Consider the following 21,737-nt stretch of genomic DNA (forward strand, 5'->3'; position numbering starts at 1 on the left):
ACCACTGCCGTTTGATTGTTCGTGCACTGTGACTTTCCTCTTCGAATTTTTGTGGGTGGGGATATATAAGAGATTGGGGGGTGGGGGCATAATATCCGGGATAGCTGACTTTGATAAAGCGCACAACCCAATAAAACTGGCTTTGTTGAGGCAAATAAACAATCAACTGCTTTGTACATCACTTCATATATTCATCAACTTAGACATACAATATTTTGTCTACTGTCAGTATTATTTTTCACTTATCATCTTGTAGCCTCCATTATGTTTTCATGTGGCGTTATCAGGCGCGGATCGGGGGGGGGGGGGGTGTTTGGGGGTCAAACCCACCATCAGCTCTGTCAGAATTTTTTTATAGAAATTTCTTGATAATGCGAACCCCCCCCCGGCCCCCTGCTTTGACCTGAACAAAAAAATACTGTAAACAATGTATTACTATGCACAAAATACGGACCGAGACACCATGGTTAGGGGGGTATTTGTACACTATTCTGTAATGTAGTGTAAAAAGAATCGTCTGATTTGAACAGCGCCCCCATTGGAAGTATGATACTCTAGCCTCCCCCCCCCCCCCCACCACCACCTATCCCCCTACCTATTGATTTTCGGAGGCCAAGTGTCCGGAGAAAACAACCTGCCTACGTTTCAGAATTTTTGCTGATGCCCCCCCCCCCCCCCCCCCCCGCGAAAATTCCTGGATCCGCCCCTGGTTATTATTTTTTTGGAACAATTTTCTTTATCAACAAATAAATGATTACGTACTGTACTGAGCGCAGTTTTGCGGTGAGCAAAATGTCCAAAACTGTTCATCATGATAGGGCCAAAGTTTGGCAATTGACTTTTGAGGTTGAACTTATCCCACTGAAAAAAATTCAAAGTAAATCAACATAATTAACCATTAATTCATATATTTGTTGAGGAAATTAGAAATGCAAGGAGGTAAAGGGATCATTTTGGGCGGAAATTATCATGGCACTCATTTTTGCGTGACGGTCCGTCGGCATATTTTTCATGATGACAGCCCCCCCCCCCCCCCCCCCCCCCCCGGCATTCAAAATGGTCTAGTTACTGCGCCCGTGGCCGAGGGATGCCGTGCTGCCGCATAGGCTGACTGGCGTTTTAACAAGCGGATTAAAGACTTCAAACTGTTAATATGAATCACGCCGAACTCCTGCAAGATATATACCGGTGTTCATCATAAATTACGATAAACGTACCACCGCGTTATTATTTCTCCCTGATTAACAAATACCGGTACCAAGACGACAGCTTCCGTTTATTGATCTGGCTACTTGGTGAAGTAGAACACTGTTATGTAACAAAAGTAATAAGCCGATCTAGGCAGGTAAGCCTTGAGGTTTCTTATCCCTAGTGTAAAGAAAAACGGATTTCATTTGTATAGACCAACGAGCTAATACGTCACGTCTCCACATGTAGGTCTCCCGTCTAGAACACAAAGGGAAGTTCCCAACTCAAGTTGTGACGATCGATGGTCTTGGTCGTACCAATGGCCTCGGGCTGGGATCAACGACATCAAGCCACTATAGCGCGCAATCACTGTTGTACAACTGAAAACATCATTGTGTAGCCAGTTGCGCATAACGGAGGAGTTGTATTAATGTGCAGCATACGTGAACACGTAAATAATGATGATGATGAAAGGTTACTTAAATTTAATTTTGACTATGGGGAGAGCGCCGGTATATAACCAGCGATCCCTTGTTTTCGGAATAATCCTAGCTTCAGTTTTCTGGGTTGCCGTGGTCGTGGTTGGACCATGGCTAAAGGGCTGGGAGGTGACACCGTGGCCAGCGGCCTCATCGCTCTGTAAGACCAGTAGTCAAGCAGCAAGAAGGGCAACATCATCGAGGACCACAGAGGTAGTTGCAGCAAACACAGAGCAAAGAGCAACAGAGCAAGTACGCGTATTGTTGCTGGCAGTACAAGGACGGACAGGATCCTCCTTTGTGGGTGAACTCCTTGGCACCAATGAGGACGTGTTCTACCTTTTCGAGCCGGGCCTGAGTCTTCAGGCGGGGTTTCAAGACAACCACACACCTGGAGGTTTTGAGGTCCTCATCAACATCTACGCGAGTTTTCTCAACGACTTGTTTCGATGCGACTTCAGCACACTGGACATGTACTTGCGGTACCTGTCAAAACAGGACGCGCAAGGTCTGAGCCACAAGGCACCCAGACTTTCCGCCGAGTGCGACCGTCGGTATGCTTCCGGAAGATGCAATGTAACGCAAGATTTGGCGGAGGAAATTTGCAGGGCGAGCAAATATATTGTAGTCAAATCGGTACGGATGCCAGATATCAACCTTTTGCTGCCCATGGTGGAGGATAGTAGAATCAAGTTAAAGGTCATACACCTTGTGCGTGACCCTCGACCCATGGTTGCGTCCAATGTCTATGCGTTTGGATTGTGGTTCAACGAGTCCTACGCCCGTACGCACAGGAGCAGGAATGACACTCTACTCTCCGGTGCTACGCTAGGGATGCTTGGCATTTACTGCAGATATAACGTGTACAACTTTGAACTGGGAATGCGAAAGCCGTCCCTACGAGACAGGTACGCGTTCCTGAGGTACGAGGACGCAGCGAGAAATCCCTCGTGGGCTGCCGGGAGGCTGCACTCGTTTCTCGGTGCCGACCTTGTCCCAGAGTCGGTCAGCAAGTGGGTCGTGGCAAACACCAAATCGCGGCAGTCAGGTATTTACTCCACAGCCAGGCGCTCTAACGAGGAGTATCGTGCCTGGCGCCAGACTATCCCGTATGAGGACGCTAAGGCGATCGCCGAATTAGGGAAATGCACACAGATGATGACTCTTATGGGGTACCGCTTGCTGGAAGACGAGGGACACTTGAGAAACATGTCCCGGTCACTCCTGGCAGACATTCCAGCTGCTGCAACTCAACATGACTGGCCGCAGTGGTCGGAGTGAAAAGTCTTCGAAGGTTAACGGGCCCATGGAAAAACAATTGTGTGCATCTTTCTACTCCTCTTCAAATATGAAAACTATTTGACATCCCTTATTTAAAAGTGCACTTTTATCAACATGGGGGCGCTGTTAATTACTGTGACGTCATTGCAGGGAGACGCTTCACTGCAATTTTTTGTTCAAACTCACGGTCAACCTAAAATTTGCTTATTGAAAACATTTCAGAGAAAACTTTGCTAAGTGGCTTAATGCCATGTACTGAAACAACGAATCACCAAAGACTAGAAAATTTGCTACCAGCAAAATATCAAACATTCGGGCAAATTTTGGTGTCAAAATAGCTTCAACATTGAGGTTTCTGCACGCCTGAAATGATATCACACTTTTGCTCATAAATATGGAAATTTGCATCAGCATACAAATAAAAAAAGGCACCAACAATGCCATTAAAAATTGCAAAATGAAAATACGTGGGCCCTTTAAAGTTTTATTATCTTCCGTGCTATTTAGATTACTACTAAACATACAATATTTCAATGTATTATTCAATATAAAGAGATGTATCATACCTTCCTTAGTCTTCGTTTTTAATCTGTGAAAAATAATAAATATGCAGAAACTTAATCATTGTATAAATGTCTTGGAAGTCCCAATGTGTGAGATATGCAACATCATCAAGCAGGGGCGGCGGAACACTTGCCCCCCCCCCCCCCTCCCCTCCCCACCCGATTAACCCAAGTGCCCCCTTTGCGGAATGTGCCCCGAGATGAAAACAAAACTTACCCTAAAATTTCGGATAATTTGTTTTCAGTAATCATTTCCCACAATGGAATAGAGTTCTGATTTGAAAGAGGAATATGAAAACTAAGCTCCAAAATCCTTACAGTTGTTTAAGAGCACCCCTAAAAGTTGGAAGATGGTAAACCCCCCCCCCCCCCCCCCCCCCCCCCCCCCTCTGTAGGATTACCTCTGCTTTGGAAAGAGTGGTAGATCGTATATAGCCAACTGCAAGCGACGAATGATGAACGATGATACCAAAGAGCTTGCCTCACCTCTGGCTATATATTTCCAGCGCAGAGAGTATGCATATCCTGCATAGGCGCCACATCTTTGATTCGGGTGGGTTTTTTTGGGGACATTATTTTGCTGTTCTAGCTCCCAGACCTGTTATATTGAAATTCAATGGTTCTTGAGTCTGGAGTGTTGAATGGTAACTCATAGCAACCGATGAAAAGTGTTGCACAAAATGAGGGCGTCATCACTCCGCCCCAATTAAGAGGGAGCGCCATACACAAGCCACATTATTACTAATCCAGCGGTAGAGGGCGCGCTTTCACGTGTTTAAACAAAATGGCGACATCCATGAAGCAAGGCATGCGCGCAGTTCAACGAGTTGTTCCTCTGGTTATTCGAAGTCAAACCAGGCCTTTTCAGATTTCATCTATTCTTGCAAGGGGTCATCCATGCTATCGATCTATCAACGGTAAAATATTGGGAGGAATGTAGTTTTATGACCATGGTGACGAATGCATATACGTACGCCCCTACCCCACTAGTTTTTCCCTGCAATGACTCATCAACCATCAGAGAGGGAAAACATGTCCTAAAATTAAAGTGAACTGAAATTAAGCAGGGAAAATATTGAAGCATTTAGTTGGAAAACACTTGAAATTTTTCAGACCAGTTTTGTAGGGTTCGTACACAGTACTAGTCGATTATAATTGTGATTGTATTCTTAGGATGGCTAAAACTAAGTAAAGAACTTACTGATCAATTAAGGTTCGTGCTTTTTAGGCCAAATAAAATAAAACATGTTGTCTTCCTCGCCCGCTTCCTTTTTGGAGGCCCCTCCTTTATATTTTTTTTTTTTTTTAAATCACAAAAATGATAAATTTTTAAACCGTGACATCATTCTGGCCTCTTTAAAGGCAGGACGCTAAACATGTTCTTTTTTATTGGCCTTCATAAGAAAAATGGAATATTTTAATTTAGTTTAAATATTTCAACTGCACCCCATAGACTTTTAACTCAACAAATGGTGTTTGACTCCGACACATGAGAGAGGGTTTCCACTTGTGTATGGTGTGGTATTAATCCATAAATGAAAATTGAGAAAATTGCCAAAAATAAACATTCAGTAGACAATCAGTACAAATTTTTTTGTGTGCACAGGTCAAGGAGCAAGTTGCAGACAGCTTAGTGCTCAGTGCCCTACCCTTTCATCATCAGCCAAGCCCTCGAGATGTCTGAGCACCTCCTGCCGGAAATACAGCGAAACATCCGACCAACCAGCTGAGGAGACGGAACAGTTACACAACATTATCCAAGATGCAGAAACAGTCACTGGTATATACTTGCCTAGCTTGATGATCTGTAAAAAGTTGGGGTACAAAGAATAAACAACCGATTGATTCCCTGTAGAATAAATTTAAAAAAACGTTTGGAGGATTCTTGAGGAAGTTTTGAAACAAAAAAATGCTCAAAGGTAGCGTCCATCAGTTGTAATTTGCATTATGTTCGTTTGAAGCAACAAAAGTGTTCAAAATCTATAGAAGGGTGCTGAGCAACTGACCTGACGAAATTTCAGCTCAGTGAATGCTGTATATTCCGAGAAAACAATTTTCTAGGATCTCGATTTCAAATCAAAAGTTGCTGAGTCATGTTTTAAATTAGGCCTAGGATTTAGCGTCTGAGACACGTTCTCACTGAGCCGTTTGCGGCTACACGATGTCGCGCACTTAACCCATGAATTATAGCAACCACACCCGCGTGTGAGTCGTGTCAATGCCTGCGCCCGCTTTGCCGAATGAAACTACTGACAGAAATTCCCAACGATGCGCCTTTAACCTTCACGATTTCTTCAAAACAACAACTTGCCGGGAAGAATAATTTCACAGGGAGTTCCCATTACTATCTTTAAACCACATTTTGGATAGCTGCATATGATGGACTGTACCTTTAGGATTTCAACATATCAAATGTGTGGCTTTTCTTTGAGGAGCATCCAATCTGTTAAATTTGTTCCTTTTTATTGGCTGTAGGGACACCAGAGAAGCATGAGTTTCAGGCAGAGACAAAGATGTTGCTGGATATAGTGGCCAAGTCGCTGTACTCGGAGAATGAGGTATGAATGTACATGTCACAAATTCAGTGTCACACAGTGACATGTCACTTCCTGCCAAGATTATCCACACTTAGTCAGAGGTGGTTCATGCTTTATGCTTCAACAACTCAGTCTCTGTTGAATTCACCTGCACCTGAAAATTTTCAACATGTGATGATGAAAATTTGCCATTCAAACTCGAACATAAGGGCAAAACTCGGGCTTCTGCATTACAGTACCAGTTAAAGTCCTGTTGCAAGTTATTTTGTTTCTTGAAGCCAGACCAAAAAAACACAAGAAAATTTAAAGAACCTTTTATATTATCTCAGGTGTTCATCCGAGAGCTCATTTCCAATGCCAGCGACGCTCTGGAGAAGTTACGCTACGTGTCGTTGACATCTGGGTCAGGGGTCAGTGGGGACCTTCCCTTGGAGATCCACATAGCAACCAATCAGGAGGCAGGAACTATTACCATTCAGGTGAGTTCAGTTTTCTTTCTCTTTTCAGAACTAAATATCTTCTAAGCAGTGGTTATTACCACATGGTGTAACCGCAAACCGAACAAGCATCAACGGTATAATCTTTGTACTTAAAATTGGAACATCAAGCCCTGTGTGAAGTTAGCATTCAGCCTCTAAATTTGTATGCAAAACAAGTGTCAATATTTGAAATATATTGTTTGTTGCCATAAACTTCTGTTGCAAAATATTATTACTGTCGAAAGACAACAATAATCTACTGTGTCCCGTGTTGTTGTGCTATACTTTAGGTTGAATTGTTCTTCTGTTGCATTGCAGGACACTGGTATTGGAATGACGCTGCAAGAAATGATTGACAACTTGGGCACCATAGCTAGGTCAGGATCCAAGGTAATATATTCTTCCGTGTTTTTCCTGGACATTTCATTGACGAATGTGGTCCCAGCTCAGTAATTGTTACAGAATTACTCCCTAATACCTTTTGCATCTAGTTTGCTATACTGAGTGCGTTCGATTACTTCCCCCAGCTTACTCGCCCCTGGCTCCGCGTGATGGCAGACATGCGCAGTGGAGCTAAATAAATGAATGGTTTCGTGTAAATTTTCGTGCATGAGCTGGAAAGTTGAAAGTTGACATGACACTGAGGGCTCAGGCTGCATCCGAATCAACTGTCTAGAGCAAGTCTAGGTCCGAGCCCATTGAAAATACGCGGGGACGCGCTGACAACTAGACGTAGCCGTAGCTCTGGAAGCCCGATTCGGACACGGCCTGAGGTGCCCGCCGGACGTCACGTTGGCAGCCATGTTCATTGCATGGCCTTATGGGATACTTACCCAAGTAACCGGCTCGTCGAGTCGTTTACTTGGGCCAGGCTCGAGTGAGCGCGAGAAGTCACGTGAGAGGTAAATCAAACGCTGTCGCACTTGCAAGAATAAGCGCGGGGGAAGTAATCGAATGCACTCAAAATGAATTCTGTCATCTTGCAGGCATTTCTTGAGGAGTTGAAGAAGGATGGACAGACAGGGTCGACCAGCGGGAGCATCGTGGGCCAGTTTGGGGTGGGCTTCTACTCGGCCTTCATGGTGGCAGACCACGTGGACGTCTACTCCATGTCTCACCAGCCGGGCTCCAAGGCCTACCGCTGGTCATCGGACGGGTAAGCACAGATTCCAGGAGACTGTTGGAAATGCGATAAACAATAGAGTAGGGATTCAGTGAGTCGCTGCCAATGCAGTTTTTCCCTTATAAATACAAATAATTGCCTTTAGTTGAACACTGGTGGTGCACTGTATCTTGACCCTCCTATGCAAACGTTCTGTGCAAAGTTGTCCTTCTAATCACAATCAGTCAAGTGACTGAAGGAGTTAAGAGCTCCCAGCCTACATAAAACAGGATCGACCGGCTGTGAATGTCGATAACTTGATACAGCTATGCTTTGACTTTAGGTGATTGATGAGCCAATTGCCTACTTCTTGCCTGCTTTTGTCTGTTGACTGCTTTTGACGAGTCTCAGTGCTTGCTATAAATATGATCTGACTGTTGGTGACTAGCCTGTGTAAAAGGCATGGCAGGGGAAGAGGATTTTTTTGACTGTCTGTGACTGTTCAGACAACAGGAGGGTTCAGTGATTATTTATTCGTATCTGTTGACACTGACAGGACCGGCAACTACGACATCATTGAAGCCGATGGGGTCCAGAAGGGCACCAAGATTGTCATCCACCTCAAGAAGGATTGCTGGCGATTTGCCATGGAGGCCGATGTCAAAGGTCAGAGGTCCCAATTTGAATATTGCACATATTGGTGCTTTCCTTTAACCCTAATCCTCCAGGGTATTTTGGCTAGAAACCCTGCCAAACGCAGCATTGTGCAACACTTGTCTCAGTGCCAAGCCTGCCCAGTGCAGCAAGATCCATCAGGCCAAAAATCTCAACTACCTCAGAGTCTGTGGTCCCTGAACGTAGCAGGAGATACAGCTGAGGCGTTGTTCTATGGCTCTCATTGTCTCAGAAGAGGCTGATTATGCACGGGTGTTGGTAGCTGAATGCATCAAAGTGCACCAGACTTTTCCACCTTATGCACTGTGTTGCGTCTGGCAGGGTTAGAGATAATGATGTTGTTGAATTCCGTAATAAAAGTGATCCCACAAATGAGTTTGGTATCAACTTTTTGACACTTGTTCACCAAATGGCAAATTGCATATCGTACTAATTTTTGAAATAACAGATTCCTTGCATGGCAGCCATATTCAACGTGCATGTTGTTCTGGGTTGTTGTTCCCTCTAAACTTGAAGTCAGAAATTTTCCTCCCTTGTTTCTTTTCAATTCAAAGGACTGAATGGCCGTCTAGGATATTTTTTTTTTCAAGAGAGTGACAATTTTGCAACAGGACCATCAAACTTAACCATCTTTTTTTATTCGGATGCTTCATCTATTTTTGCAGATATCATCAGCAAACACAGCACGTTTGTGGGCATGCCGATCTTTCTGAATGGCAAACAGATGAATACCACACAGGTAGTTTTTAAATTTTGTTTATCATGTTCTCCAAAAAAACGGAAGCTTTGCCAAATTCAACCCAAATTGAGCATTTAAGATGCCATATGCACTTGACTCTTATCATGTGGCATAGCTGTCAAGTAGGGACATATTGCGTCCAGCGTTTCATAGCACACCGTCAACCTCATCGCTGTCATCTGTTTTCAGGCCTTGTGGACGAAAGATCCGCGCGAGGTGTCGGACCAACAGCACGAAGACTTCTACCAGTTCCTGACCCATAATTCCTACGACAAACCGCGCTACACGCTGCACTACAAGACGGACGCGCCGCTGAACATTCGCAGCCTGTTCTATGTCCCTGGCCGACCCCCTGCCATGTGGGAGCTCAGCCAGGACCACACAGGGGGCGTGGCTCTGTACAGTAGGCGGGTGCTTATCCAGCAGAAGTCAGACAAGATACTGCCTAAGTGGTTCAGATTTATCCAAGGTTTGTCAGAATATTATGGCTGTTACTTAAAGTCTAATATGATTCCCTTCGAGCGATTCACAATGCAGTCTGCCACGGAGAGTTCATTTTTCCCAGTGCATTGTGGGAGATGGTCGACAAATTCGAAGTGTGGGACATTTAAAATTGTTCGTTTTTCCAGTCTGTAGTTTCGTAAGCGTATGATTCGAGTATCTTTTTGCCCTTTTCTTTTCTTTTTATCAATGTGGTGTTCTTTGGAAGGCAACAGAATGCTACGCCCAACTAAAACAAATTAGCTCAAGTTGTCTACTGACACTCACTCAAATGGGCCATGTTTTGTCGACCATAAACTTGAAAAATGGACTCTCCACGGCAAACTCTTGGAATTGTGAATCGCCCAAATTAAATAAGGTACTTGGACAAAGTTTGACAAACATTTCAGCCCCCAAGACTTCGTCAATCAAAAAAAATGCCACGCCCAAAATGGTACATTTATATTTTTGAAGTGCCATCAATGAAATTGTTTTCCTACTTTCTTTCGACTTTAAGGTGTTGTGGACAGCGAGGATATCCCGCTGAATCTGAGTAGAGAGCTGCTCCAGGACAGCGCCCTCATAAGGTGAGTAATGTCCAGGGTAAATACAGACAGGGTACATTTTAGTCCACGACTAATCGCAACCAAAACAGGACGCCCCATTATTTTTATAACGGAGTAGAAAATCATGGATGTTTTGGCAAGATATCATTTGGTGTGATACTCCTTTTTAAATTAATTTTAATTTGCTACAGGAAGTTGAGAACTGTGATCACCAGTCGTCTGGTTCGATTCTTACTGGACCAACGCAAGAAGGACCTGAAGATGTACGAGCAATTCTTCACAGAGTATGGCACGTTTCTGCGAGAGGGCATCATCTCGGCCAGTGAGCAGGCGGAAAAGGTTTGCACATCAGCATTTCGTGAAAATGCATGTCTTCTCATCGCCCATTGAGTGATAAAGACTCTGTTCACAAAGCTTCTTTGTTTCTATCATAACAGCTTACATGCACACTTTCCAGTAGCGTATCCAGCTTTGGATGTCAGGGGGGTATCCGCACATCCGCGCTGAAATGTAGACATGTTATTTTCTCAATGGCTGATATTTGTATGTCTGCATTGTGAACACAACCCAATCTGTGTGTTTCTGTGTGCATAGGAGGAGATAGCCAAGCTTCTTTGCTTTGAGACCTCATCCCAACCTGCAGGCAACCTGACAAGTCTGCAAGACTACGCCTCCCGCATGAAGGCCGGCCAGAGAAACATGTACTACATCTGTGCTCCGAGGTTTGTGTCTAATGAATATTCAGTATTAACCCTTACTCTCTGAGGGTAGTTTACTGCATGTCAGTTGGTTATGCCAATGCCCTCCAGCTGCAGTTATTTGGCAGATAACAAGTCTTAACAGTGAAGGCTCCAATTGGCAGGAGTTGGAGGCCCTGGAGGGTGCCTGATACTGACCAGCTGGGGGCACTCACTTTGTTATCAGAGGACTCTCATTGTTCTCTGTGGCATGTATTGGAGTGCCTGTCCAGTTACCCTTGAAATGACATGGCAGATATTGGAGGGCCATGCAAAAAACATAGGAGATTTTCTTGAGGCACAATTGGCATGCATTGGAGGGTCAAGTAGGGTAAGGGTTAAATTTGAATATTTGCATATTCTAATATTTGACACATCCTCATTGCATTTCTTTCAGTTTTGTTGTAAGTCATAGAATTTGCAAGTCCCCAGTATAATTTGAATCGAGTCGAGTCTCCAAAACTTGTGTCATTACAAGTTTGATAACTATTTCCTTTTGCCAACCTGCTCTGATCGCAGTCGTGAATTGGCTGAGTCGTCGCCGTACTTCGAGGCTTTCAAGCAGCAAGATCATGAGGTGCTATTCTGCTACGCCGAGTACGACGAGCTGACCATGCTGCAGCTGCGAGAGTTTGATCGCAAGCTGCTGACCTCGGTCGAGAGCGAGATGGCCGTGCAGAACGCCGGGACAGAATCTGCCGAAACGGAGACAGGTAACCCATGCATTGGATGAAGCCAAATTACCTATTAGCCACTGTACCACCCTACTCCCTGAACCGCCCAAAACTGCCCTCAGCATTGTTCTTATGGATTCATAACGAAATGTATACAGTGTAATACAATGTAATACAATGTAATACAATGTAATACAATGTAATACAATGTAATGCAGGTGTTAATAGCATAAACTGATTTGAAATATTTTTCTGATTGTCATCAGTTGAAGGCAGTCTGACGGAGGAGGAGTCTGACTCGCTGATCACTTACATGAAAGATGTTCTGGGAAGTAAAGTGGCTAATATCAAGGTATGTCAAACGTCAAAGCCAGCAAAACATGGAGCTTTAAATTATGGAAATGTGATCGTGCCACCTCAAAACCATACCTTTCTATTTCCTTTACATTTTGACAGAAATGAAGATTGTAGTGTTAACTTCAAATCAAGTGTGACTGCAAGGGTTTAAAAAAAAGAGAAGTATTTCAACCCTTTTTTTGTGTCTGTAGATAACCCAGCGCCTCGCCCACCATCCAGCAATGGTGACCGTGGCTGAGATGGGGGCGGCTCGCCACTTTCTGCGCACCGCGCTGAAGAATCGCAGCGAGGAGGAGAAACTGCAGTTGCTGCAGCCAACCCTGGAACTCAACGGAAGGTATGTGAATATGCTAGTCTCTGTTCAAGCCATCTGTAGGTTTTACCTAGCACAAGTATGCATTTTTGATGTTGGTTTGTAAAAGTTGTACTCAACTTTTCACAAACCTTGATGCCAGACGGGTTCAGGCCGTCATCTGCGGGTAGCACACCCTGATATTTCTGGCTGCGCTCGCTGCGAGTGGGTCGCAGATTGATATTTCCGGCCTCGCTTGTTGCGTGTTTATCCGTCATCCGTTCCGAATACCGCAAAACCTTTGCGTGTATACACGTCATCTGACATGAACCGGTTAATGTCTTGAACTGGTCTTGAATTGCACCAGTCTTATTTCACTCTGTATCTTAATCAAGATTTGGTACTATGGAAGTTACATTCTTTAGGTTTTGTTATTTTGATTACCCTTGAAACAATTCTGTTGCTTTATACTCCCAGCCATCCCATAGTGCAGAAGCTGTTTGCTTTGAAGACCAGCGAACCAGCTTTAGCCAAACTACTCGGTGAACAGGTAGGAAATGAGTACAAGAAATGGTTGCGATGGACACGATTGAAGTACGAGAATACAATATGTGTATTGGCTTGGTCATATTAATATGACCAAGCCATCTGGTGAAATGGCCATACACTCATTGGGGCAGTGGTTAGGGTTCGTGACTCGTGATCAGAGGGTCAGGGGTTCGAATCCAGCTGCTGGTCATATGTTGTGTCCTTGGGCAAGCCATTTACCTCAACTTGCCTCTCTCCACCCAGGAGTATGAATAGATCAAAGCATAAACGGGGGAGATTCCTGCGATGGACTTCTACATCCCATCCAGTTGTTTCATGACAAGGAAACTGGAGATAAACACCGGCTTGATGAACCATATTAGTCATGGCAGTCTTTCCCTTTTTTACACTTAATGACAAGTGTTCACTCATTGTTTCCTTTTGATTCAGGTGTATGATAACGCCATGATTGCCGCTGGATTGGTGGATGACCCCCGACCCATGCTGGGCCGGCTCAACGCCTTCATGGAAAAAACACTGGAAAAATATTGAATAAGTAGAGCTGTGATGTCAGCAAGAGATTTGTGAGGGGGCAGGCACACTCTTCAACTTCAGCCGACAGTCGGACAATCATGCATGTGCATCCCCTGTTTGAATAAAGCATTTTGGATCTTAAAAATATCGTGTCGAGTTGTTATTTATCTGTCACAATCAATGTGGGCGTGAGCTATCTATTTTATTGTGGGGGGGGGGAGATATTCTTTTAAATTTGTAATACTTTTATTTTATTGGCGTTTGTCACATTTCACATGCTCTGATTTTATTTGACTGTATTTTCCATGTAATAATTGTTTTGTGTCCTGGAGTTTGTCGTTTCTTTTTCAAATTGATAATTTGCATCATTAAATGTCAACGGAAAATTATTAGCCATAGGCCCATAGTCACTGGATTATTAAAAACCCTTATGAAAGGCTTTTTAAGTTATTGAACCGTGAACATCAATTTTCTGACTTGCACATCTTGCTCATAATTTACAAAAAATCATGTTCTTTTTCCTCTGAAAAACAATCTGCACTCGGCAAGTGTACTATTTAAAAGGGCAGTTTCTATTTGTCACGATTTACTGGTAACAATGCACAATTCAATACTCGTTTTTTACCCCTTTGTAGAAACGTATATCGTCCCCTTAAAAAAAAATTACCTTGAACGAGCAATGTTTGTGTAAAAAGGTTCACTGGATTTTTAATCAAATAAATGTTAAAGGGAGGCCGAATTGACAAAATATTCGATAAGTTCCCGTGCTTTATTTTCATTTTGAGTGACAATATGGTAAAAGTGATACAATGTATGTGCATGTGTAACACGTGACTTGTGTGTCATTGATTTACATCATAACCAAACGCAACTGCCATTTAAATGCGAACTTTCTACAACTTATGCAACTTTTTTTCTACTCCTCTTTCCCCCTTAGTTTGTCCAGGTAAAGTTATTAATTAATGCTATAAAAAGGTAACAGTGTCATCAAATATACCAAATAAATAACATGTCTTCATTGTCCTTTTTTTCTTTTAATATACACTGCAAATTAGTTTCAAAGACCCTGTCAGTATAGTTTGAGAAACTTTCCAGATCTTGGAAGGATTGCACACGCATCAGTTTTTGAAAGTAACATTTATAAATTTATATAATTTGTGTTAAAGAAATAAATATCTTTACAAAGCCATGAAAAGCTGAGCTCAAATGATCCACAACTTCTGGAAAAAAGTGCCAAAAAATTATTCAAATTTAAGCTCACAAACCATAATTTAGATTTAAAATAAAATGCAATATTGATACATATTTTACAATAACATAGAATACTGGTAATGGCAGTGGGATGTTTTTAAGCCAAAATTAAAATTACATCGATTAGTGCATGATATGTCAACCCATATTTGCAAAAAGGAAGGATTTTTCTTCAGTCCAATACACGAGCAACATTGTGTATAAACATGTATATATATACACATGTATATGAAGTACATGTATAACTATACAAAAATATTTAATTTTAATACAAGTCCATTATTCAGTGCAAGGTTTGCTGCCTGCATTGAGGGATGTGATACAAAAAGAAACATCTGGCGAAAAATTTGGGCAACAACATATAAAAGTTGCAACAAAATATTACCCCACTCAATTAAAATGACACAAATATTGTTGGTGTCTCAACTTTGTAAATAAAATAGCCTCTTTCAAAATGGTTTTTAAGCGTACCTCTCCCAGATTCTGCAAAATCAACCATTTTGGAGGATTTCGTAGGATATGGGTTGTTAGAGTCTAGTGGATCACAGTATTAGTTTACATGGAATGTGTCATTTGATTGCTTTACAGTGGTTGATTTTACAAGACTCGGGAAGATTCCTGGCAAAATTGCTCTGAGAGTTGGCATTTGTGTGATTCACAGTCGTACTTGGTTGCACTGAGAAATCTCTCATTCAAACCAAGTGGGGAAGAATTCCACATTCCACGGTCTCTGCAAATGTTTGGAGGCTTCCTGCACCATCCTCTCCATGTCGCACTCTGCGTCTTCGACCACCATCCCCTCGAACACGACGAGTGTGGTCAGCCTGGGCCCGCACAGCTTGGCCAGCCTCACAACGCCCGCGCAACTCATAAACGAACTGCTTAGCTCCACACCCCGGAGCTGCTTGCATCTCTGGCCGATTTCCAGAATCGCCCGGTCGACGGGATCCTCCATTCCAGTGTTCCCCAAGAGGAGCACCTGGAGTCGCGGACAGTGCTGCGCCATGCGACACAGCACCGGTTGCGACACGTAGCATCCGAAGTGAAGCAAAGTCACTGGTAACCCGTAGTGGAAGAAGTTTGCAAAGCTCTCCTCCTCCAGTTTGAGGAAATGCAAATTGAAACTCACATCCGGGGAGTGTTGGGCAAACGAGTCCCAGCCCGCCTGGCTGACATTCTGCCAAGAAAATGTCTCTGTGTCCTTCCCATCTGGCTCCACTACACTGATGTTAAGGTCCTTCATGGGAACGTGGGCAGGCGTTGAGAGGGCCCGAAGGAGGGGGTCACTCAGCTGGTGGTAGTCCATGGACAACTCGCACAGGTGCACGCAGATACCAAGAGCACTTGTGATTCCTGCCAAGTGGAATGGAATGTCATTAGTGAAATTTGTTATGTTGTCTCCTTTACCACTGGCACGGTCATAAATATTGTTGTGGACTCTAAATCATTGACTTCACCACTTGAGACGAATTCTCACCTGATGCAGAAAGCGCAGGGCAGAAGTCAATCTTGAGCGAGGTTAAGGTAGCCTGGCTCTTGCCTGCCATCATCTGCAACAAGGCGTCGTCAACCAGCGTCTTCTCAACGGCAAGCTCCTTCAGAGGCGAGTTGGAGAAGATCCCGCCCATTGCCAAGGCAACCTGGAATAAGAAAGTTAGGAAAACTGTTGCATCAAGACACCAAAGAGGCAAGCAGATATAGTCATAGACACAGCTGCGTATTGAGAATGCCAAGCGCAGGGCTGGACATCTCATTTTGTATGGCTCGGGAATTGTGCTCTAGAGTTTGCAGATTCAAATCCCTTTCCACCTTCTTTATTTGACTCAATATCAACTAAAGAAACTGTCTTTCTAACCTGCTTGGGTTGCACTGATGTAAAGCTGTACCCCAACAGTGACCTGAGTTTCAGCGTCTGCAGTGTGCAGCATCCGAGCTGTGTCAGGACGTTACATGCCATCGCTTCCGACTTTTCCTGGCTGTCTACCTTGATGGTCACGTGTTTCAAGTCAGCGCTGTGCTTCTCAAATATCTGCCAAGACAAATTGGAGATACATGAACCTCAACATCCCGAGGCTACACAGATGATATAATATAATGTCACGACAAACATTCTGAAAAGGTGGGTGAATGACTGATTACTGAATCTTTTGTTTCCAGTATCGATTTTGATAACTCAAAACTATTAAAGAAAAAGGGAAAGATAAATAACTGAAAAAAATTGTATAACTGCAGGCCGAGCTAGTGTGATGACAATCGACCGAAATTGTAAAGTAACTGAAAAAAATCTTTTGGTTATCCCCAACCCCTACATTCACCATCTCATTCCTCACCAGTTTGATCAGGGACTCCGGCGTGAAGCTGACAAGTGCCGTCTCCAGCGCAAACTCAAACACGAACTCGTGCCACAGGTCCGGCATGTGGCAGACGGCATGCCAGCGCATGCAGACGCGACTGCAGCGTCCTCTATCAGCCAGGGGCAAGAGCTTCAGGATGCGCATGAGCAAGTTGACGGGCAGCAGGCTCCAGACTGATCTCCTCTCCCCGGTCAGGCACAGGTCCCGGGCCAGCTGTTCCATGCGCAGCTGCACGGCCCGCTTGCGCTGGGCACGAGACTCCCGTGACCTCAGTTTCACCACACCACCAGCCCGGTGCTGCGATTTCTCCCCTGGCTCCATGACAGCCTGAGAAAAATAAAGATCAGGTCAAATAATATGAACTAGTAAAAAGTAGGATATTTAGATGGTGACATGATGGGTGGTTAATTCATGACAGCCATTGTGTGAAGGACTATAGCCCCTAAATGTGGCTCAAATACTGAACTACTATTAGTGAGCCAGATGCTGGTTGAGAAAAAGTTGTCCTTGACTCTTGAGGAAATCAAAAATGGGACTGATTTTTTTTTCACTTGAAAGATACTTACCTCCATTCCTGGTCAATGAGGAAGGAAAAGTAAAATCTGTTTCTGTAGTGGCAATTCCAGCAGGTGCAGAGGGGCTCCCCCCCCCAATCCCCCGGCAGAGACCGAAATGTGTCACTTCAATCATAGCGCCCTTCCACAGGAACAGCCCCTTTTCAACCAACCTTTTAAATTTATACCGCAGCCACGCGGATCACGCCCTAAAGTCACGATGCTAGCAACATTTAATAATAATGCTGCAAAGCTGGGAAATAATATAGGGGGATCACTAAAACTAGGACACGGCTTTGAAAGAATCAAACGTTGATTTAAAGTGTTAACTAGGTCAACGACCCAGTCACTACATGCACTACACTATCAATGCACCATCCATATGTCCGCTTACCTGCTTAAGCTTCGCACAGTCACGACTATTTTCTGAACACAAACAAAGCTCAGTCTCTTGGTTCATGGAGGAAGGCTTCCTCCATGCTTGGTCGGTGGAAAGGTAGCATCTCAGCTGGCGACAATATATGACCGCTCACATCCTTGCCACAGGCCTTTTTCATGTTTTTAACCCATTCTGAAACTTGGTCACACTATTATTGGAAGTGCAAGACACGTGTGTCCACACGACCTCTGCGTACTGCATTTTGCTTGTAAATAAACGTAACATCGATTCTTATGTTAGATCGAATACGCTGTATGAAAATACAGAGTCGATCGCTTGTTTGACATATGGGCGGGGTTGGGGGGGGGGACTTTGTGGTAACCGAAAATTGATAAGACATCCTGATAGAAATGTTATGATGGACAGTTATTACTTCTCCTAGGGTGTGAAAATAATAAACGGATTTGATTTATTCATTTATCAAAGAGCTGCTCAAATGCAACGATCATGAGGTATTTTGCCTGATCACACAGCGATTCTACCCAATCGCGAATAACAGTCGAGCAAATACAAATGATCGATTCCAAACGCGATTGTAAGGAGGGTGCGTGCACGAGTACTGATTCTCCGCTGCCTCAGCTTTCTAGAAACCAAATCGACCTTCGCACGTGTACTGTATTAAAACATGCACGACAAGGTTAAAAATAAATGGATCACATGCCATTAATTCACGCGTGCACGTGCGCGGGGCGGATGTGTACACACACGTGGAGCATACATATGTATCGGGAGACGCTCGGGGCACACGGATTGCAAAAATAGATCCTATGATCTATAAATGCCTCGGAGGCTGGAAATATATCTCTAAATCGTGAAATCATTTCCACTTCCGGGTAACATTAATATTTTGTGCTTAAAAATACATTATGCTGCCGGAAGTGGAATCGATTTCAAGAATCATTTTGAGATATCTTGAAATGGATTTTAAGACAAATGATTTCAAGATATCTTGAAATCTTTTCCTTTTTTTGTCAATGCGACACGCGGAAACAATTTCGAGACATCTTAAAATGATTTTGAGATATCTTGAAAAAGGATTTGTAGATTTTGAAATGGATTGTGACATGATGTGCGCCATAATAAAAACCTGTGGATGTCCCGGACAGGTTTGGTTATATATATAGTTGCAGGCCCTTGATTGGTCTGCCAAGTATCTCTCCGGACCGTGAACTAGAGTCTCTCCTGACAACTATATAGTAGGCCTATCTCTCCGAACAATTAGTATATCTCTGGACAAGTATCTCTCCTGACAACTAGCTATAGTATCTCTCCGGAGAACCAGTATAACTACTGGTATCTCTCCGGACAACTAGTATCTCTCCGGACAACTAGTATCTCTCCGGACAACTAGTATCTCTCCGGACAACTAGGCTATGTCTCTCCTGACAACTAGTATCTCTCCGGAAAACTAGTGCATGTATCTCTCTGGACAACTATAAGTATCTCTCCTGACAACTAGAACTAGTCATGATATCTGGACTACTGGTATATATCTCTCCGGACAAGTCTTTGGAAAAGTATCTCTCCGGACACTATCTCACTGGACAACTAGTATCTCTCTGGACAACTAGTATCTCTCTGGACAACTAGTATCTCTCTGGACGACCAGTATCTCTCCGGACAACTATATAGTATCTCTCCCGGACAACTATCTCTCAGGACAACTAGTATACTCCAACAACTCAAGCTGGATCAGCTAGCAATCAAAACCAGTGCACCATGTTATACAAAATCCACTTCGTCAATGTCAGTTTTCCACATAATATTGTGTACATGCAACTTCACCCAGTATTAGGCAGATCCCAACATCACCTTCACTAACCAATCCAGGCGTTAAAGAAACTCATCAGTCAAATTCTCATTCTTCGTACGGTCTGCACCGTACCAATATAGAGCAAGCTCCCGCTGGAAGCAGTACGGGGGGCCTAACACCCAGTTCATTTACAGCTTTTAAGGCAGTGGCCCTTCCGGCAGTGAGAGACATGCGTCCTCCCACCACCCACCAGCAACTCTAAGAAATGAGGACATTTTTACTTGCATCTGTATCTACTGCATGCACCTGCACACCTATAACTTGAGTCACCTCGACTACTCTGTGGACAAGCAGCCGCTGCTTTCTACAGCTTTCTTTCTAAGGAGTCTATACACACCAAGCACTAAGCCAATTCATCGCGTATTCCTGACACTCGTCATAATGTGTAAAAAAAAAAAATCAAAAAAAAATCGCCCCTCTACTATAACTATATCCCTTGACTCCAATTCATAGGTGCGCTAGGCTTCCTTTCTTTTTGTGGTCTTCGAGTTCATGCCGCACTTCACCATCCTGTACAGGTACCTTTATCTCTCGATATTTCACTCGTTGTCACGTTAATTGAGCATGTTTGGTTCGGTTTTAACTTTTGACATGTTGTAATAAAGAATTTGTGATGGAGAACGGTATACATTATGTGCTACTATATTTTACGTCGTGAACTAGTAAAACTGTTGGCACCGGTTTAGTTCAGTCACCAGTAGGGCCTACACTATGCATAGCAGCATAGTTAAGTTGCAAGTGAGCTTGAGTCCTTTCATATAGATAATTAATGTTAAAATATGAAACATTATTTTTAGGATTGCCGACCGACTCGGAATTTAAAAAGCACGCATGCATGTACTTGAGTCGTTTCGACTAGCACATGACGTCTGAACCGGTGACATAATGAAGAGACTTGCCGATGTTTGGCGTATCGAGACTCTTAAGAGTCTAAAGTATATATTGGTACCAAACAAACTTGAGATAGGGAAACAACTCTTCCTCTTTTTTGCTTGTTGGTAAGATAGACACTACAAGAGTCTGAAGGACCTTACGTTACAAGTCATGTCAGAGGTGCTTCATCTGCCAGTGTAGCCGCGGACGAGTCTTGCATGTTTTGTTTTTGTTGCAGGGCGAAGCCGGTTTCAGCCCATCTTTCATGGGGATGTACATGTACATAGAGCGGTTTGTAAACACTCAAGTCATTAGAGGAGATCACATGGGACCCTGCCCGGCTTGTCGTCTTGCTGCATTCCTAGGACTATATAGAGTGCTTTATCTAAAATTCCACATTCCAGTAATTTAATATAGCCATATATTCCTCGGGGGATACAGCTTCCGACCCATCTATCAGTGTAATTGCAAAATGAATGAGCAAGTTCAGTATAATAATATTAGAACGATCCCATGTTTTATTACTTTTGTATCCCTTGACTATAGCATACGCTCAAAGGCTTGCCATTCTGTGCATTATAGTTCAGGAATGACGTTGGTGTTGGACTCCCTTTTCCGCTCGTCGAGGCGGGTGAGTACCGGGGGCCCGGAGTTCCACAACACCGAGTAGTAATGCCTCACGAGAAGCAACATCAGCTTCGACAAGTGAACGATCGCGTTCAAAATGTCCGTCGTTGAAGGCAGCAATCGTGTCCTTTTACACGCCAACACCATGCCATTTTAGGGTAAGTTTTCTTTCTTAAGGAGTTCCTGCATGGATGTACCTTTATTCATCTTGTCGGTGTCATCGGTAATAAGCTTCGTTTTGCAGTGCATGGTGTTTTTTAGTTGAACTTGAAATGTTCGGTTTGTGGCAAAAATTGGTCCGAAAAAAAAATCGTCAAATTTTCTGGATGTGCTCAATTTGCTACAGCATCCAAGGACAGATCGAAAGTGATTTGGTTGAATTCAACCGTCAGTTAAGCAGTGGCGTAGCCAGGAATTTTTCAGTGGGGGGGGGGGGGCCTGGGGGTGGGGGGCTGGAACATTTCATGGGGGGGCGTCAAGCAGGGGCGTCAATCGCTTCTCAAAAGTGGGGGGGGGGGACATACCTTGATCCTAACTGATGCAAGCGCGAAGCGCGAAGCCCTTACGGCGTGGGGTTCGGGGCCCGCTTAAGGGCCCCGAAAAAAATTGGATTCT

At 43.7% G+C, this 21,737-nt stretch overlaps 3 protein-coding genes across 3 annotated transcripts; 2 read left to right on the forward strand and 1 right to left on the reverse strand.

The window, feature by feature from the left end:
• The first annotated feature begins 1,351 nt into the window (after positions 1-1,351).
• Positions 1,352-3,577, forward strand: LOC119728764 (carbohydrate sulfotransferase 3-like). The gene has a single exon (XM_038201143.1). The coding sequence runs from the start codon at positions 1,647-1,649 to the stop codon at positions 2,946-2,948; it is 1,302 nt and encodes a 433-aa protein (XP_038057071.1). The 5' UTR covers positions 1,352-1,646; the 3' UTR covers positions 2,949-3,577.
• Positions 3,578-4,256: 679 nt separating this feature from the next.
• LOC119727480 (heat shock protein 75 kDa, mitochondrial-like) lies at positions 4,257-14,221 on the forward strand. The gene is made up of 17 exons (XM_038199369.1): positions 4,257-4,428; positions 5,118-5,291; positions 5,987-6,069; positions 6,378-6,527; positions 6,846-6,917; positions 7,514-7,683; positions 8,186-8,295; positions 8,970-9,043; positions 9,233-9,512; positions 10,041-10,110; positions 10,281-10,428; positions 10,684-10,811; positions 11,346-11,539; positions 11,767-11,852; positions 12,049-12,194; positions 12,627-12,699; positions 13,128-14,221. Exons 1-17 carry the CDS (start codon positions 4,296-4,298, stop codon positions 13,227-13,229), a joined length of 2,193 nt encoding a protein of 730 aa, XP_038055297.1. The 5' UTR covers positions 4,257-4,295; the 3' UTR covers positions 13,230-14,221.
• On the reverse strand, positions 13,955-18,021 carry LOC119727481 (F-box/LRR-repeat protein 3-like). Its single transcript, XM_038199370.1, has 5 exons — positions 17,765-18,021; positions 16,793-17,143; positions 16,318-16,491; positions 15,940-16,102; positions 13,955-15,815 (listed from the first exon to the last, which is right to left on the reverse strand). Exons 1-5 carry the CDS (start codon positions 17,828-17,830, stop codon positions 15,151-15,153), a joined length of 1,419 nt encoding a protein of 472 aa, XP_038055298.1. The 5' UTR covers positions 17,831-18,021; the 3' UTR covers positions 13,955-15,150.
• Between the last annotated feature and the right edge of the window lie 3,716 nt (positions 18,022-21,737).

This window comes from Patiria miniata, unplaced genomic scaffold (genome assembly GCF_015706575.1).
Source record: "Patiria miniata isolate m_02_andy unplaced genomic scaffold, ASM1570657v1 HiC_scaffold_20, whole genome shotgun sequence".
Lineage (NCBI taxonomy): Eukaryota > Metazoa > Echinodermata > Asteroidea > Valvatida > Asterinidae > Patiria > Patiria miniata.

Coding starts and splice junctions, on each gene's coding strand:
- LOC119728764 (XM_038201143.1), top strand. CDS start 1,647: ATGATGATGATGAAAGGTTACTTAAATTTAATTTTGACTATGGGGAGA.
- LOC119727481 (XM_038199370.1), bottom strand. CDS start 17,830: ATGAACCAAGAGACTGAGCTTTGTTTGTGTTCAGAAAATAGTCGTGAC. Junction 17,144..17,764: donor ACTGTGCGAAGCTTAAGCAG/GTAAGCGGACAT, acceptor TATTTTTCTCAG/GCTGTCATGGAGCCAGGGGA. Junction 15,816..15,939: donor CCCTGCGCTTTCTGCATCAG/GTGAGAATTCGT, acceptor TCCACTTGGCAG/GAATCACAAGTGCTCTTGGT.
- LOC119727480 (XM_038199369.1), top strand. CDS start 4,296: ATGGCGACATCCATGAAGCAAGGCATGCGCGCAGTTCAACGAGTTGTT. Junction 9,513..10,040: donor GTGGTTCAGATTTATCCAAG/GTTTGTCAGAAT, acceptor TTCGACTTTAAG/GTGTTGTGGACAGCGAGGAT. Junction 10,111..10,280: donor CAGGACAGCGCCCTCATAAG/GTGAGTAATGTC, acceptor AATTTGCTACAG/GAAGTTGAGAACTGTGATCA.